The sequence below is a fragment of the Garra rufa genome, chromosome 24, assembly GCF_049309525.1.
Source record: "Garra rufa chromosome 24, GarRuf1.0, whole genome shotgun sequence".
In the NCBI taxonomy this organism is placed as follows: domain Eukaryota; kingdom Metazoa; phylum Chordata; class Actinopteri; order Cypriniformes; family Cyprinidae; genus Garra; species Garra rufa.
Window position 1 is genome coordinate 6,824,289 of NC_133384.1, and position 17,073 is coordinate 6,841,361.

General features: G+C 35.9%; 2 protein-coding genes across 3 annotated transcripts in view; one reads left to right on the forward strand and one right to left on the reverse strand.

Annotated features, from left to right (window-relative positions):
* nck1b (NCK adaptor protein 1b) overlaps positions 1 to 1,210 on the forward strand; it is a 64,191-nt gene extending 62,981 nt beyond the window's left edge. For both annotated transcript variants that reach the window (XM_073830400.1, XM_073830401.1), the window contains one exon: positions 7 to 1,210. In XM_073830400.1, coding sequence (XP_073686501.1) covers positions 7 to 207 — 201 coding nt within the window. In that variant the 3' untranslated portion in view covers positions 208 to 1,210. The remainder of the gene's footprint in view (positions 1 to 6) is intronic.
* A 4,461-nt stretch (positions 1,211 to 5,671) lies between these two features.
* Positions 5,672 to 16,524, reverse strand: bdh1 (3-hydroxybutyrate dehydrogenase, type 1). Its single transcript, XM_073830402.1, has 5 exons — positions 16,266 to 16,524; positions 14,291 to 14,401; positions 13,855 to 13,990; positions 9,016 to 9,168; positions 5,672 to 6,731 (listed from the first exon to the last, which is right to left on the reverse strand). Exons 1-5 carry the CDS (start codon positions 16,476 to 16,478, stop codon positions 6,265 to 6,267), a joined length of 1,080 nt encoding a protein of 359 aa, XP_073686503.1. The 5' UTR covers positions 16,479 to 16,524; the 3' UTR covers positions 5,672 to 6,264.
* Positions 16,525 to 17,073: the final 549 nt, after the last annotated feature.

Genomic DNA, 17,073 nt, shown 5'->3' on the forward strand with positions numbered 1-17,073 from the left:
TTCCAGCCCAATGACTTTTCAATATCGTTGAAAGCTCAGTCCAAAAACAAGCATTTCAAAGTCCAACTGAAGGACAACCTGTACTGCATCGGACAACGCAAGTTTAACACAATGGAGGAGTTGGTGGAACACTACAAAAAGGCGCCCATCTTCACCAGCGAACAGGGCGACAAACTCTACCTGGTCAAGGCTCTGGCTGCCTCCTGATCCAAGTAGAAAGAATATCCAGTTAACAATGACTACACTTTCAGACAGACTGGGAATATCAAGCATTCCAAGAAAGGGAGGTACAGGGAGAGACGGACAATGGACTCCCGTTCATTCGCTTCATTCGGAAACTTGCTCGAGTTTCATTGAGGGGACACGCCCAATGTTTCAAAACACAGTATGTTTAGACCATAGGTAATGCAGTGTATTTTGATGTCAACATGTATTAGAATTACAACCTAGGTCTTCTTTTGTTAATATATATACTTTTCATTGATTTCCAAAATGTATTTTTCATTTGTTCTTTAACTTCCCTGCCAATTTTTTAAACTGTCCTTTAAAGCTTCTGCTGTTGAAGTCCTAACTGCAGAAGAACTTGTTTCAAAGGCCTCACATACTGTCTGTTAATGCCTGCATTGCCTGAACCACACAGAACTGTTGAAATTGACGTAATCTGCTATATTTATTAGGAATCAACATTTCTGCAAAATGCTCCAACAATAAAAGTGAGTGACCAAAACCAATATTCACAATTAGGCACAATTATTTTGGGATTAATCTTGAACTATAGTCTTGCAGCTGCATGTTTCCAACATTAAATCAAGCTTGAATAGGATGACATCTATATTTATAAGGGGTAAAGTTACAGAAGTTCTGCTTCCCTGACAATCAAGGTGCCGATTATCGTGGTTGGTCAGTGAGTCCAACGAAATTTATCCACACAGCTTGGAACTGTCAGAATCCACGCTATGCCATAAATATGATGTGTCTCCGCTTTGTTAAAGGACTTAGCTGTGATTAATGTCTTCTACAAGACATTTATTCGAATGAACATGGGAGTTGGTGCAACGTTCGCGGACCTTTATTGGAGCCTGAATTGCAATGCCATGACTGAAGATTAAAGAGGATTAAACCACACTGGTGCACACAATAGGTCTTTTATGATTCAGTGTTTTACTAATAAAAGCTGTCTTTCATGATCAAGGCTGCAATCGCATTACAATTGATCTAATGGGTATGGTTTTTGTTATCGATGATGATGGTGGTGGATTGGTTTAAAGCTTGCTTGGCACTCATTTGGTTGCTCACTTTCTCAAATAAGCATACGTATTGTATTGTAGTATATGAAGGCAGCATTGTGAGCTCAGGTTTCAAGGAAGGATACACTTGGTGATCAAGATTCACAGTGCTGCTTCCTTTTTTGTTTTCAACAGTTTATGATAAACGGTGAGAGATGTTCTATTGAGGATCAGATGTTTATATGTAAATCTTCATAGATAAGTATGTTTGGTGGACCAGGCAATGGGAAAGCCGCTTCCCTGGACACGTATCTCTTTCAAGTTGGAAAAACATGGACGTTTCTTTTCTCAAGACTTATGAGTAGGGCGATGATCTAGGCTCTTCTCCAGGGGACTATCACTATGGCCATAATTGCTTCTCCAGCTGTTCAAAGCTGGACTGGAGTGAGAGTTAAGGAATGGGGATTTTTTTTGGGGGGGGGGGGTGGAAAAAAATCACTGAGACATGTAGAGTTTGCTTGAGTGATTTAGTCTTGAATTAAGTGGAAATGTTAAAATTTTATCAATGTGACCAGATGGACAAGTGGTTCTCAACTGGTTTTACTCTGGACCAAGTGGTGACTCAACTGAACCAAGCATTATACATTTTTCTTCTACCTTGAGTAGTTTTGTTCATGGTTTTTGAGAACAAGGGGATGCCAAGCAACCAGTCCTTGTTGGTTAAAATCTACCAACACACTATCAGAACAACCCTGCTACCCAACTTTCGGTTTTGACAAACCAGTTGAGATCCACTTATTTTGGATGAGGGATTTCTGAGACATGTAGCCTTGTCACATAGTTTGTGCTTTAAAACGTGCCTTCATCTCATGTGTTGGAACCAAAGTTTTGGTGTTCCTTTAAGCTGTTATAAGATGCACACATTGTTGTTTGAGTATTACTTTGCATGTGCGTAATATGCCCCTGATAAGTAACTGGTGTGCACAGACCGTGTCCTGGTCATACAAACATTCCAGTTGGACAACTTAATCATGATTTGCCTCCTGACTGAAGTGACCTTACCATATAGACCAGGGGTATCCAATCCTGCTCCTAGTGGGGCAACATCTTGCAGAATTTATTTTCAGCCAGCTTCAACACATTTGCCTGGAAGTTTCTAGTGAGTCTTAAGGACTTGTTTAAGGCTAGAACTAAACCCTGCAGCACATCGTCCCACCAGGAAGAGGTTTGGACACCCCTGATTATAGACCAGTCTAATGGATTACAACATGAGTGTTAAGTCTTGATCCTAAAGAGTCCACTTTCATACAGGGTTTAGCTCAGGGGTGTCCAAACCTATTTCTGGAGGGCCACTGTCCTGCAGGGTTTAGCTCCAGTCCTAATCAAACATCCTTCAAGGATGCTCAAACTCGGCCCTGAAGGGCCTGTGTCCTGTAGAGTTTAGCTACAGCCCCAATTAGACACACCTGAACCGGCTAATCAAGCCTTTACTAGGCATACAAGAAACTTCCCGACAGGTGTGTTGAGGCAAGCTGGAGCTAAACTCTGCAAGAATCTGGCGAACCATGCTCCTGGGAACCAACTGTCCTGGAGAGCTCAGTTCCAACCCCAATGAAATGTCTTCGGGATTACTTGGAAAAGTCACAGGCCAGGTGAACCAAAGCAGGTTGTAAAGAAAATTTGCAGGACAGTGGGTCCCCAGCAGTAGGGTTGAAGACCTATGCACAAGGAAAGGAGTCGCCAAACTCAGTCCTGGAAGGCCTGCGTCCTGCAGAGTCTAGCTCCAACTTGCCTCAACACACCTGCCAACTGGTTCAGGTGTGTTTGATTAGGGTTGAAGCTAGACTCTGGACCTCCCGGAGCAGGACACCCCTGGTTTAGCTCCAACACTCCTGTCTGGAAGGTCCTAGCAATCCTGAGGACCTTGTTTAGCTGTTTCAGGTGTGCTTAATTAGGCTTGGAAGTAAGTTCTGCAAGAAGTTGCCCATCACAGTGGTTCCCAAATCCTGGTCCTGGAGAACCCCCAACATCTTGCACATTGTTGATCTCTCTTATGACACATTTGAGGTTGAGGAGTCTTTAGAAATGAGCTGATGAGTTGAATCAGGTATCAGTGTTGAGGGTTCTCCAGGATCAGGATTGGGAACCACTGATCTAAGGGCGGGATTTGACAACCTTCAGTGGCCAATAAAACTAAATCTTTGCATCACAGCTTTAATTGTGTCAAGTATTGCATCTACTCTTGAATAAGTAGGCTCACTGAACATGGTTACCTATTAGTATCTGTGCTGTAGACTGCTAAATATACCTTTTAGCTTATGATGTAACCAAGAATCGAAAGAAGTACTGCTGTTATCAATCATGTACACTCAATTAGTATTTTTTCTGACTTTTCTTTTGGCAACATGGTTGTGTTCAGTGATTTTTAGACTGTTTACACAAAACCTTTTTGGGCCGGGACGATCTATCCAAACCTGGACAATGCTTTGAATTATGTAGCTCTCTACTATGTTTTGGCTTATTTGTCTAAAATTCTGTGTCCAAAAGTTACTCAAACCTGAAATACTGGAAGTAAAATGCTCCATCTACCCTTTGGATTTGAATTCAAGCTATCTGAGAAAAGAATAAATCGAAAAAGCAATGCCCTCATTAATTAAATTTTGTTACAAAAGTATGAATTCTGAATTGAGACCCCTGGATCTTACTGAAAAGCAACCGTAGTTGATGTTGGGGGCTAAATGGACCAGTTTTACTACGTAACCTCATTTTGGTGCTGTGAAAATCAAATGTAGTTGTATGCTCACTGTCTCCATGAAGATGAAACACTTCCTCGTATGTAAGAGGAGTTTATTAGACTGTACAAAGGATGAAATAAACTACATGAATCAACGTTGACATCTCTTTAATGTCATCCAGAGCATCAATGTGCTGTCACAGAGTTTCAGAGGTTATAAAGACTTGATAATCAGTAAATGTCGTTTGTGTTCCACTGCTATGGAAATTAAATTGCTGGAATTTAATAAAGACCTGCTGGGAATCATAATGACTTCACACATGCGGTGCGTGAGACAAGGACAAGAAACCGACAATATATAGAAGGAGAAAGGACTTGATAGGGAACAGTAGGAGTACCGTGTGACCATTACGAGCAAAATTATGTATCGTCATAGTTCCCTAAATACAGAAATGTACTCCCCATGGTTACGCAAGGGGAGTGAAAATCCCTTAAATATTACACGTAAATGCTGTTTATGTCACAACATAGCTGTAGTGAGCATTTCTAAACTAGTCATACAGAAGGTCCAGAAACTCATACACTTTACTGGTTTTCACAATCACAGCAAACCAAACAAGAAAGCCATGCATAAAACTTGGTTCTTACATGTAAAAGAGCAAAGGACAACTCAGTACACTACTTGATAATACTGTTAGTGTTCTTCTTTTGAAAAAGAGCTACAGATACTAGCTCAACTGCTCCCTCTGGTGGTCATTACAAACATGCCAATATGTTACTGCTGTTCCCGTGCAATCCATCCTATATAGTTTGTAAAATCAGCATTAGTGAATCCCAAATCCTAGTGTTTCCAAATGGCACACTATATCTGAGGTGTTTAGGCTAATAATGCCTAGAAGCCATTGCACTACGGAGGAGTAGCGGTTTGTGACAATTCTCTAACGAATTTTCAATCATTAAAAAAAAAAAAAGCAAGTACACTGAGCAGTTAGCAGCCACAGCAGTTATTAATTGTATAATCCTTAAATTTCAAGTTATAATGAAATTGACGTAATAAATTTAGGTAGATGCTCTAATGTTTACAAGCAAATTTAAATGGGTTACATACAATCAAGACATAATTTCATTGCATAGAAGTATGCAAATTGGGATGCACATTCGGAATGTTTCCGCGGATGGCGAGTGATCCCATAACACCTCAAAACGGAATCATTCAGATTCTTGGAAGAAACCTTTATAAAGGGAATGCTCATAAGGGAATATGTGTCAGCCCTATAACCCTTTCAGCCCCTCACTCTTTTTGTTTCTCCTAGGAAAACAGAAGCACAGGCGTTCTCTATTGTTCATCTGTGGTCTCGTCCTTTCAATGAAAAGAGCCACACGAAGACATCTGCCACATCAGCAGCCTGCCGGGATGCGCTGTATAATGCTGCTTTTCACTGCTTCTGGCTTCAGGCCTCTGGTAATTTGTGATGGCTCTATGGAAATGTCTGCCTGACCAAATCAAAATACTGAAAAGTGTTCAAATTTCCAAAACACTTAACCATTAATAAAGTGAATCAAAGTGCATACATTTAAGCCCCAAAAAAAGGGATAGTTCACCCAGAAACGAAAAAATTGCTATTTATTTTCTTACTCTCAGGCCATCCAAGATTTTCTTCAGTAGAACATTACAGAAAATTTGTACCTGAAACCGTTTCATTCAATGTAAGTAAGTGGCGAGACATTTTTGGGAATTAAAAAAAGAAACATCAAATGAATGCTTGTGGCTCCTAATGATATACTGAAGTCTTATGAAGTGAAACGATCAGTTTGTGCAAGAATCTCAACGTCATTATTACCTGTAATCCAGAGGTCAGCAATCCACATTCAAAATTTCCAATCTCCGAACACTCCGAAGTTCATCAGATGATCAAACGATTTCCAATCCGTGCTATGAAAAGCCAATCTTAAGCAAAATACTTGCAAACCCGCTCCGAAGTTCCAATCTAAATCAAATGGAAAAAGTCACCTACATGAGCCTGAGGGTGAAAAAATGAACAGTAAGGTTTTATTTTTGGGTGAACTATCCCTTTAAAAAAATATTTCGGATAAAATAATGTTGAATTGTCTTACGTTGACCTTGTTTCCTGTGAATCTTATTTCCTTGTATTTAACCTTTGAGATTTGCGTAATTCTTTTTTCAAAATTAAGATTGTTTACTTTATTTGGAACTTCTTAAAAGATTGTATACTAATTTGATTATGTTCAATATAGCATAATTAATGCACCCTGTGATGAATCTATTGGAAGTTGGTATCTCATTTAGAAGTAGAGTCTGTCTGAGATGGCCGCAGGAAGGTGGGTCATTATCTGCATGCGAATCCACCAGTGGGGCTCCATGGGGCTGTAGCGCGTGTACGGCCGTTTGGACATGATGGCATCCGCGATGTCGTCTAAAACCGGATCGATTTCTCGCTGGCCGCTGTTGCAGTAGGAGCGCATGAGAGCCATGTACTGCTCAAAGTGAGCTTTCCCATAGTCCTCCTGGACACCAGGGGGCGCCTCCTTCCAGAGCTTCTCTGCTGTTGTTGTGACTATGTCACGAGTCAGGATGCCCGTGGCCACGATAAAGTTTCCGGGCTCAATGACGGACACTTTGACACCCCAAGGCTTCATTTCATACCTGAGACAGTCAGAAAAAGCCTCCACTCCAAATTTGGATACACAGTAAGGGGATCGGAGGGCGTTTCCCATTCTGCCATACATGCTGGCAATGTTCACCACACGACCTGTGACCAAAAGACAAAACAAGTTAAATATTATCACTATTTTCTAAGTGAAGGCAAGGTTCAAAAAGAAATGATTCAGTCAGTGTGAAAGAACTTGACTGGTCTGCATGAAGCCAAGTCCTAATCCCAACTGAACTCCTCTGGTGTGACTTTAAATGAAGACCTTGAGCCAAAAACTCTTCACCAAACTCCAATGACTTGTATGTATGGGTACAGTCATTTTAGACACTTCCAAAACTGTCGCAACAGAGATGGAAATACATTTTTCCATCTTTGTTTCCACAATTTTGGAAGTGCCCTTTTCTGACCTAAAGAAGGGGGTGTCCCAATATTTTTGTCCATAGTGCATGTATGAACAAGTCATTGGTGTTTAGTGATGAGCTTTTGGCTTAAGGTCTGCATTTAAAGTCACTACAGAGGTGTTTAGCTGGAATTAGAACTAGACCAGTCAAATTCTTCCACACTGACTCAATCAATCATTTTTTTAACCTTGCTTTATACACAGAGGCATTGTCATGTTAGAATAGGAAAGGGTCCTGTCTGTTGCTGTAAAATTGGAGGCACACAATTCCCTAGAATATCATTATTATATGCTTAAACATTAAGATTTGTACTCATGGAAGGGGGTGTCCCAATACTTTTGGCAATACAGTGTATATCGAAAGGGGGTGTCCCAATAATTTTGGCAATATAGTGTATATCGGAAGGGGGTGTCCCAATACTTTTGGCCATATAGTGTATATAATGTTTATTGGAATGGGGTGTCCCAATACTTTTGGCAATACAGTGTATATTGGAAGGGGGTATCCCAATACTTTTGGCAATATAGTGTATATAATGTTTATTGGAATGGGGTGTCCCAATACTTTTGGCAATATAGTGTATATTGGAAGGGGGTGTCCCAATACTTTTGGCAATACAGTGTATATCGAAAGGGGGTGTCCCAATAATTTTGGCAATATAGTGTATATCGGAAGGGGGTGTCCCAATACTTTTGGCCATATAGTGTATAAAGTGTATATCGGAAAGGGGTGTCCAAATACTTTTGGAAATATAGTGTATATTGGAATGGGGTGTCCCAATACTTTTGGCAATATAGTGTATATTGGAAGGGGGTATCCCAATACTTTTGGCAATATAGTGTATATAATGTTTATTGGAATGGGGTGTCCCAATACTTTTGGCAATACAGTGTATATTGGAAGGGGGTATCCCAATACTTTTGGCAATATAGTGTATATAATGTTTATTGGAATGGGGTGTCCCAATACTTTTGGCAATATAGTGTATATAATGTTTATTGGAATGGGGTGTCCCAATACTTTTGGCAATATAGTGTATATTGGAAGGGGGTGTCCCAATACTTTTGGAAATATAGTGTATATCGGAAGGGGGTGTCCCAATACTTTTGGCAATATAGTGTATATCAGAAGGGGGTGTCCCAATACTTTTGGAAATATAGTGTATATCGGAAGGGGGTGTCCCAATACTTTTGGAAATATAGTGTATATCGGAAGGGGGTGTCCCAATACTTTTGGCAATATAGTGTATATCAGAAGGGGGTGTCCCAATACTTTTGGCAATACAGTGTATATCGAAAGGGGGTGTCCCAATACTTTTGGCAATATAGAGTATATTGGAAAGGGGTGTCCCAGTACTTTTGGAAATATAGTGTATATCGGAAGGGGGTGTCCCAATACTTTTGGCCATATAGTGTATATTGGAAGGGGGTGTCCCAATACTTTTGGCAATATAGTGTATATTGGAAGGGGGTGTCCCAATACTTTTGGCAATATAGTGTATATTGGAAGGGGGTGTCCCAATACTTTTGGCAATATAGTGTATATAATGTTTATTGGAATGGGGTGTCCCAATATTTTTGGCAATATAGTGTATATATATATATATATATATATATATATATATATATATATATATATATATATAAACATACCAATTAAAAATCAACAAAACACTGGATCACGAAAAAAAAAAGTGTTTGTCAGGCCACACACTCCGAAGTCCATCTGCTTTAACCATTGATCCATTCAGATCCAAAAATTCCTTTAATTCAGTGAAGGACTAACAGAAGTGGAAACTGTAGAGAAACATTAACATTGGTCTGCCAACTGAACTTAGTTAAACTCAGACAAATGAGTTATCCATACCCGAAAGTTCATCAAAAACAAAAGGCCTCTAAATAGGTGAACAGCAGGGAGACACACTTGGACTGCATGTCTGTGGAGTATGTCCAAGGTCTGAAGGTGTGTGGTTATTTTTTTACCTTTAGCTCTGCGGATGAGAGGCAGGAAGGATTTGGTTACTCTGATGGTGCCCCACAGATTGACCTCTGAAACCTGCTTGTATGTGTTCATGGTTGTGAACTCCACCTCACCGAATGTGGAGATACCAGCATTGTTGACCACAGCCCAGAGACCTGCAAGATACAATCACAAACCCCTCGAACTCACTGATCAGGCATCCTGATTAAACTCAAACAAATAGAAAAAAGTTTTTGCTGACCATTTTCAATTATCATACCTAATAGCTTATCTACCTTTTTTAAGGGTGCAGCTAGTGGCTGAACTGGGTACTGCAGTGCTCAGACTCCATGCTCACATGGGTTGCCAGATTTTTAGGTCAACTAGTATCTAAAATCTCTGACTCGGTTTGTTTGCTGGCTTCCTTTGTTTCAATATGCTGCATTGTTCGCCAACTGGCAACCTAGAGTGTTAAAATACTAACAAATATATGTGAACTTAGCATGTTTCCTAAATATCTGCAGAGATATCATATTTTTTTATGCTTCAGTATAGTCAAACACATTACATACAGTGCCTTTTGAAGTAATTTGTTAGCTTGAATGTGTAAGGCTTCTAGTGCCATTCACTTTTAGTTATTTTAGCTGTACAAACCAGTCCATTATGCCACTTTATATAGCAAACTGGTTTGTAGTGCGAACAGATTTTTCTAGTTATTTACCTACAGCAGCTAATATGTTGGATTATATTGAACCACATTTTCAAAATGGATAAAAATATTGAGTGATCCTAAAAACATTACAAGACTTTGATTTTATTTTATGATGAACTTCAGTACTAACATAGGAGGATCTATATGGAAGCCAGTTTCCACCACTAAATAGAAAATAAAATCATATAAACTCTAAATATAAAAATATGAGTTGCAAGTTTATCTCACAAATTCAGAATTGTGAGATAAAATTTTGCAATTGCCTTTTTTATTTAGTGGCAGAAACTAATATAAACAGATTTTTTGTAATAAATTAATTAGCTGTAAATTATTTAGCAGATATTTTGCACTGTTGTCTGTCATCTCAAAAAACAGTGAAATCACGGTGTTAACTAATGGTTTTCAATTTATAGAATTTTTTTTTTTTTTACACAATTACACTACCAGTCAAAAAGATTATTCATGTTTTTTAAAGACATCTCTTCTGCTCACCAAGCCTGCATTTATTTGATCCAAAGCACAGCAAAAACAGTACAATTTTAAAATATTTTTACTATTTAAAATAACTGTTTTCTATTTGAATATATTTTAAAATATAATTTATTCTTGTGATTTCAAAGCTGCATTTTTAGCATAATTACTCCAGTCACATGATTCTTCAGAAATCATTCTAATGTTCTGATTTGATGCTCAAAAAATGATGTTGAACACAGCTGAATAGAATTTATTTTTAAATTCTTTAAAAAGAAAGTTAAGAAGAACAGCATATATCTGAAACAGAAATCTTTTGTAACATTATAAATGTCTTTATCATCACTTTTGATCAATTTAAAGCAAACTTGCGAAATAGAAGAATTAATTTCTATAATTTCTTTCCAAAAAAAAAAAAAAAAATACTGATGAAAATTATGTATAATGTTACAAAAGCTTATTATTATTTGGATCTTTCTATTCATCCAAGAATCCTGAAAAAAATGTACTCAAATGTTTTAAATATTGATAAAAATAAAAATGTGTCTTGAACAGCAAATCGGCATATTAGAAAGATTTTTGAACTATCATGTGACAGTGAAGACTGGAGTAATGATGTTGAAAATGCACAGGTATAAATTACATTTTAATATATATATTTAAATAGACTAAATTTTAAAAAGTATAATTTAAAATATTAAAAATATTTCACAAAATTACTGTTGTTTTTGCTGTACTTTGGATCAAATAAATGCAGGCTTGGTGAGCAGAAGAGACTTCTTTAAAAACATTTAAAAACTAGTAGTGTACATATAAGCAGTATAAAAATCATTCCAAGTGATCTAATATTTTACAACTTTAGAACCCAAAAAATCAGTACAGGATCAATGTCCATACATAAAATATTATTGTGTTAAAAACACAAATTCATATGTTAAGTTTGATATGATGCTGTATTGTAGCATCTTTTTCCACTCAATTTTTTCAGACCTCCTATTGCCCTCTTGTGGCCTCATGAGCTCCCTGAGCCCTAGTTTGAAAACCTCTGACCCCCAAAATATGTATCACCTGCTTGTATTTTGAACAACATTCTTCATGAATTTAGGATTGATTGTTTACTCAATACACACAACCACACATCCATCTAAAATTCAGTATCAAACTCCACTCAACTGCTATGGGATTTTTAAGTGATCCGTTTATAGGAACCTCCAGTTCTCAGATATTATTTGTTTAAATCAAGGATCATACAGCTTCAGTTCTGTTTGAGTCAGTAAATAGTAGTACATTGTGCAAACAAATTAACTGCTTTATAGTGTTCCATATTTTTAAGGAAATTTATGATGTTGATTATTTTCTGTTTTATCCGCACGCAGCACAAAGATCTACTTGTATGGTTTATAGCAGCTATAAAGAGTGATGAACAATCATTAATCTATAGCCGTAGCTGCTGGGTGTGGTTTAGTGTATGGTGTGGTGTGGTGGGCGGTGTTACGCAGTGATTGACAGCAGGGGGGCGGGGTCATTATTATCTCTTATGTTTTATCAGCTTTTATGTTTTCCAGCCATTCCCATCTGACCTGTCCTTCAGATTAATGATTGTTCATCAATGTTTACACCTGACCGAATCCAAACAGTAGATCTATGTACTAAAAACCAAACACATAGAACAAACATACATAGCATACATTTCCTCATGGCATAACCGTGTAAAACTCGTTTACAAAACACAATACAATTCATTGACGTAATAATCTCAGAAATCAGCTGTATGAGCCAGGGTTTGCCTACTTCATTTAAACACATGATTATGTTTAAATAAATCATTAAAATGGAGCTTCTTTTGATCTGATCACTGAAGAACATTTTTATAAAAAGCCTTTTTTTTTTTTTTTTAACTGCACAGTTGTCATAGGTCTTAAAAAATGCTACAAAATGTCAAGATGTCAAAGTTAAAATGCATTATCATACAAAATCTGTGTGTTTGGAAAACATTAGATATTTTATTCTACTGAGTAGTAGTCAACATTTGAAGTGGATCAAAAAAGTTAATCAAAGGTCCATCGAAAGCACATTAAATGTAAGTAAAGTGTCTTCTTTTAAGGTTTCGAATACGATTTTGGAGAATAAAATGTCAAAATTTGGTGGAAATATTGTTAGATTGTCATTCAGTGTAACAATATTTATGTAAAACTTCAAACATGCTTATTCTGACTTGTACATATTAAAATAAAATAAAAATGAGGGAGCATATTCAATTTTTTTGTGTTTTACATTAGTAAAAAATTCTTACTGAGAAATACGCAAAACCTAGGATTAGTGGCATATTTTAAAAAGGTAGAATTACAACTAATTAGTATTTGGGGTGAAAATAATTTGTCTTTTAATATGTCGTAAATTGAGTTTTGTTGTAAATATGCCTGACAAGATTGTCACACTGAATGACATTTTAGTGGGTGTCTTCTGTAAATTAGGGGAAAATGTATAATATTTAAGACAAAAATGCAATTATGAATTATTTTTTTGGAAAACAACAATTTAAAGAGGTATTACACTTATTGTTTTTAAGCCTAAAGCCTTTTTCGTCTTTGACCCCTATTTATATGTGTGTTAAAACTGAAAAAAATATGTAATAAAAAAATGTATATAAAGAATACTGCCTTGGCAACTAACTACTAAAACTAGAATGAAAAAAAAAGTAAAAAAAAAAAAAGACAAAAGCATGAACCAAAACGGTTTTATGGTACTAAAAGTTACTGAAAAATTACAATATACTGGAGGTAATATATAATATATATATATATATATATATATAGAGAGAGAGAGAGAGAGAGAGAGAGAAAATAAATAAAAAAAAAAATAAATAGAAAAAAAGAAAGAAAGAAAGAAAAAGAAAAAGGAGGATGAAAAATATGACAAAAGCATGAACCAAAAACAAAAATGCAATTAAATTAAACAGAAAATGTTTTAATATTTGTTTGGAAAAGCAACAACAATTTAAAGCAGTATTACACTTATTGTTTTCAAGCCTAAACCCTTTTTCGTCTTTGACCCCTATATATATGTTAAAACTGAAAAAAAAAAAAAAAAATGAAAAACACATTTCTTAAAATTAAGCTGACATAAAATAAAATATTATATGAATTTGAAATATAAATAACAAATTATATAAATTAAAAAATGTTAAATAGAAAAAAGGAGGAAAAACAATGACAAAAGCATGAACCAAAATGGTTTTAAGGTACTGAAAAATGACATTATACTGGAGGTACAATTCAAATATAATATGATTTTATTTTTATTTTTTACACTGTACTGTATGAATTATAAATAATAAATATTAGAAAACTTAAAAATAAATAATGTGTGTGTGAGTGTTAAAACTGAAAAAAATCAATAAAAAATAAATGAAGCTAAAATACAAATATAAAAATAAAATATTATATGAATTATAAATATAGATAATAAATTATATACATTAAAAAATGTTAAATAGAAAAAATGTAAAAAAAATAAATAAATAAAAAAAGGAGGGGAAAAAATGACAAAAGCATGAACCAAAATGGTTTTATGGTACTCTCAAATGTCCCAATTTTACATCATGACCTTTGAATTCCCCATTCTCTATTAACTCATACAAACTCAGATCATCGGATCTGATGACGCAAATGACCCTCACCTTTCTCTGAGTCGTCCAGGTTAGCCGTCACAAACTCAACAGCCTGAGAGACCTGCTCCTCACTGCAGACGTCCAGCTGCACAACCTTCAGCTTCTCTGAATGAAGGTTCTCCAGCTCCTTTGCACCTTCTCCATCCTTATTAAACACACACAGAAGTAAATCAGAATGATTGGACATGCTCTGCATAGTGCATACTGTGCCACACAATTGTTAATTATAATACAAGTCATATTATGACATATTTCATAATATATGCATAAATGTGATATGATAATTTGGTCATACTGCTAGAATTGTGAAAAGGTCTGACACAAGGCCAACTGAATCTTGTGAAACATATTGCACCAGCTTAAGCTCCCCTTTAGTCCTGCAGCATATATGTTTACATATCAACCTCAGCCGAGTTATACATTACAAAAATAGTTGAACCATTACCTTAAACAGACAACCTGCAAACACAGTGAAGCCAAGCTTGTGAAAATGCTTGGCCAAAGCGAGTCCAAATCCAGTGTCACAGCCGGTAATCAGCACAGCTTTCCTTTCAACCTACAAAGGAAACATTATGTAATATTACTTTCATAAAGCCATGGCATTACTGTGCAACTGCAGCCCAATGTGCCAACAATCCACAGCCCTGCTAAGAATAAAACGGGCCTCATCTGAGCTGCAATTCCTAAAATGGGTTACTAAATCTGTGGTTTTCCGATTGGCTGATTTGAAACCAATTGAGCAACTGATACAAATTTTTGTGCATTTTTGATGCATTTTTTTTTTTTTTTTTTTACAAAAAAGAAAGCAGCTCAAATTAATTAAAATAATAAATGGCAAAAATAATATATGTGACCCTGGACCACAAAACCAGTCATTTAAATTTTTTCCATTGATGTATGGTTTATTAGGATAGGACTACACTTGGCTGAGAAACAACTATTTGAAAACCTGGAATCTGAGGGTGCAAAAAAAAAAAAAAAAAATCGAAATATTGACCTTTAAAGTTAACCAAATGAAGTTCTTAGCATACTGCTAATCAAAAATTAAGTTTTGATATATTTGTGGTAAGAAATGTACAAAATATCTTCATGGAACATGATCTTTACTTAACATCCTAATTATTTTTTTTTACATAAAAATTGATAATTTTAACCCATTCAATGTATTTTTGGCTATTGCTACAAATATACCTGTGCAACGTATCAAAATATATTTATAATAAATGCAATAACTTTACAGCTATGCATCAGTTTCTGTCAGTGTTTGGTCAACTTTGGCTCAACAATCATGTTTAGGTTTGTTATTTAATATACATATGAAAAATATTTACAATATCATAAAATAGAAAATGCATGCACTAAGAGCAATTTCTATCTGAGAAAAATAATTTAATATTTAATATTTAATACACATTTAATTAAATATTTAAACCTGGAAATCACAATTATTAAATTCTGATATGTCTAAAATGCATTGCATCTATGAATAAAAAAGCACAGGAATTCATCACTGGCTCATCACTAAGGCTCCATATAAGGCAAAATCGCATACTTATGAATATATTTCTTGGCACACACATACATACATTGCATTATGTGCCATTTATTCCACACATGCATTGCATATTTTAAGGTTTCATCTTTCAGCTAAAAATTATCATGCATTATGAATTTGTATTATTACCATTAATAAAAAACTAACACTAGCTTCTGTTCTTGTTGTATTCTATCTATTTTTAGGCCTCTAACACTAGCTTGCTTTTTTCTTTTTCATTTCTTTTTTTATTCTATCTATTTTCTTTTTATTTATTATGTAATTTAAAAAAAATGAAGGCAATTAGGCTAAACTTGTCATAGCATGTTATTGCATGTCCATTGTCCTCTTTTGTAAGTCGCTTTGGATAAAAGCATCTGCTAAATGTCTAAATGTAATCTAAATACATAAAGATAAATACAAAAAGCACAAAAATTGATAAGACTCATCACTAGGACTCTATATAAGGTACAGAATTATTAATATATTCCATATCAGGCACTCGCATACCATGCATACTACACAATGCACCATTTATATCTCACATGCAATGCGTGGTAATAATAGAAAATCTTATGTTCTTTGCATTATTACATCAAACTAGAGGTACAAAGTTTCAAACTCAATAAACCGAGGTTAAAACACTCTTTTGTGCGTCTTATAAGTGAATAAGACAGTTAATTAAAAATTAAAAGTACACTTAACGTTATCTTACTGCAGGATTGTAGCGTGTAGGTGTGTTTAGGTGAGTGTAATATACAATGTGTAATGTTTATGTGAGTGCAAGACAAATAACAGACAATATTATAAACATATTATGTCGTATATGCTCATTATATGCATTATATTGTGGTGAAGTGTATGTAACGTGCACACTGTACTTCACCTTCACTGTCCCGCGGGGCAGTCGCGGCATGGCCACGTACAGCACGAAAAGCGCGTACATCAGCACGATGCACTCCGTGACGCTCGCCTCCGGGAAGCCGCAGCATCTCGCGAAGAGGTTGAGCACGGACGGCAAGCCGAAGCCCAGGATGAGCGTTAGAGACACCGAAAACGCGACAAGAACCGCTACCCTCAGCATCGGCAACGCAGCCATCTTGACTTGTTGACAACTCTGGCGGAGGCGGGGCCCAACAGCCACGTTTTATGAACTATGCAAATGTAAGCAAATCACAGAACCAGAGCCATATAAAAAGAGAGTTGCGACACGCTTTGATCTCGCCGCCGCACGGTCACGTGGTTCATGGAGCTCTCAATAGTTCCAAACAGCTCCGCGCTGTCAATGTGTTTGAATGGAGTTAAATAGGATAGACAGCAGTTTTACTATATTTGCAGCAATTTCGAGTAATTATTAACACATAATGTGCATTGATTGTGTATTGATAACTTCTCTGAATACGCTTTACAATCGCATTTTATTCTGGGGAGTGATAAAGAGACATAATTAATATGTTCTCATACTCTTTGGCACTCAAATGTGACCAAACACCTTAAGTGTAACTTTTATTCAATTAAATAACTGTAATATATATAGTTAAGTTCTATTTAGTAAATATTTTGAGGAGGTTTTTTTGTACTTAATATGTGCAATAATGATCCTGACCATTTAAAAGACAATATTTTCTAATATAGTATTTAGATTACAGTTAGTGTAATATTTAAGGTTAAATACATCTGCATGTGTATTTGGA

What these genes read in the sequence shown, in the direction of transcription:
- bdh1 (XM_073830402.1), bottom strand. Translation starts at nt 16,478, where the DNA reads ATGGCTGCGTTGCCGATGCTGAGGGTAGCGGTTCTTGTCGCGTTTTCG. An exon ending in TTGCAGGTTGTCTGTTTAAG is followed by an intron (nt 13,991 to 14,290) that starts GTAATGGTTCAA and finishes GTGTTTAATAAG; the next exon opens with GATGGAGAAGGTGCAAAGGA. An exon ending in CCTGGACGACTCAGAGAAAG is followed by an intron (nt 9,169 to 13,854) that starts GTGAGGGTCATT and finishes TGTATCTTGCAG; the next exon opens with GTCTCTGGGCTGTGGTCAAC.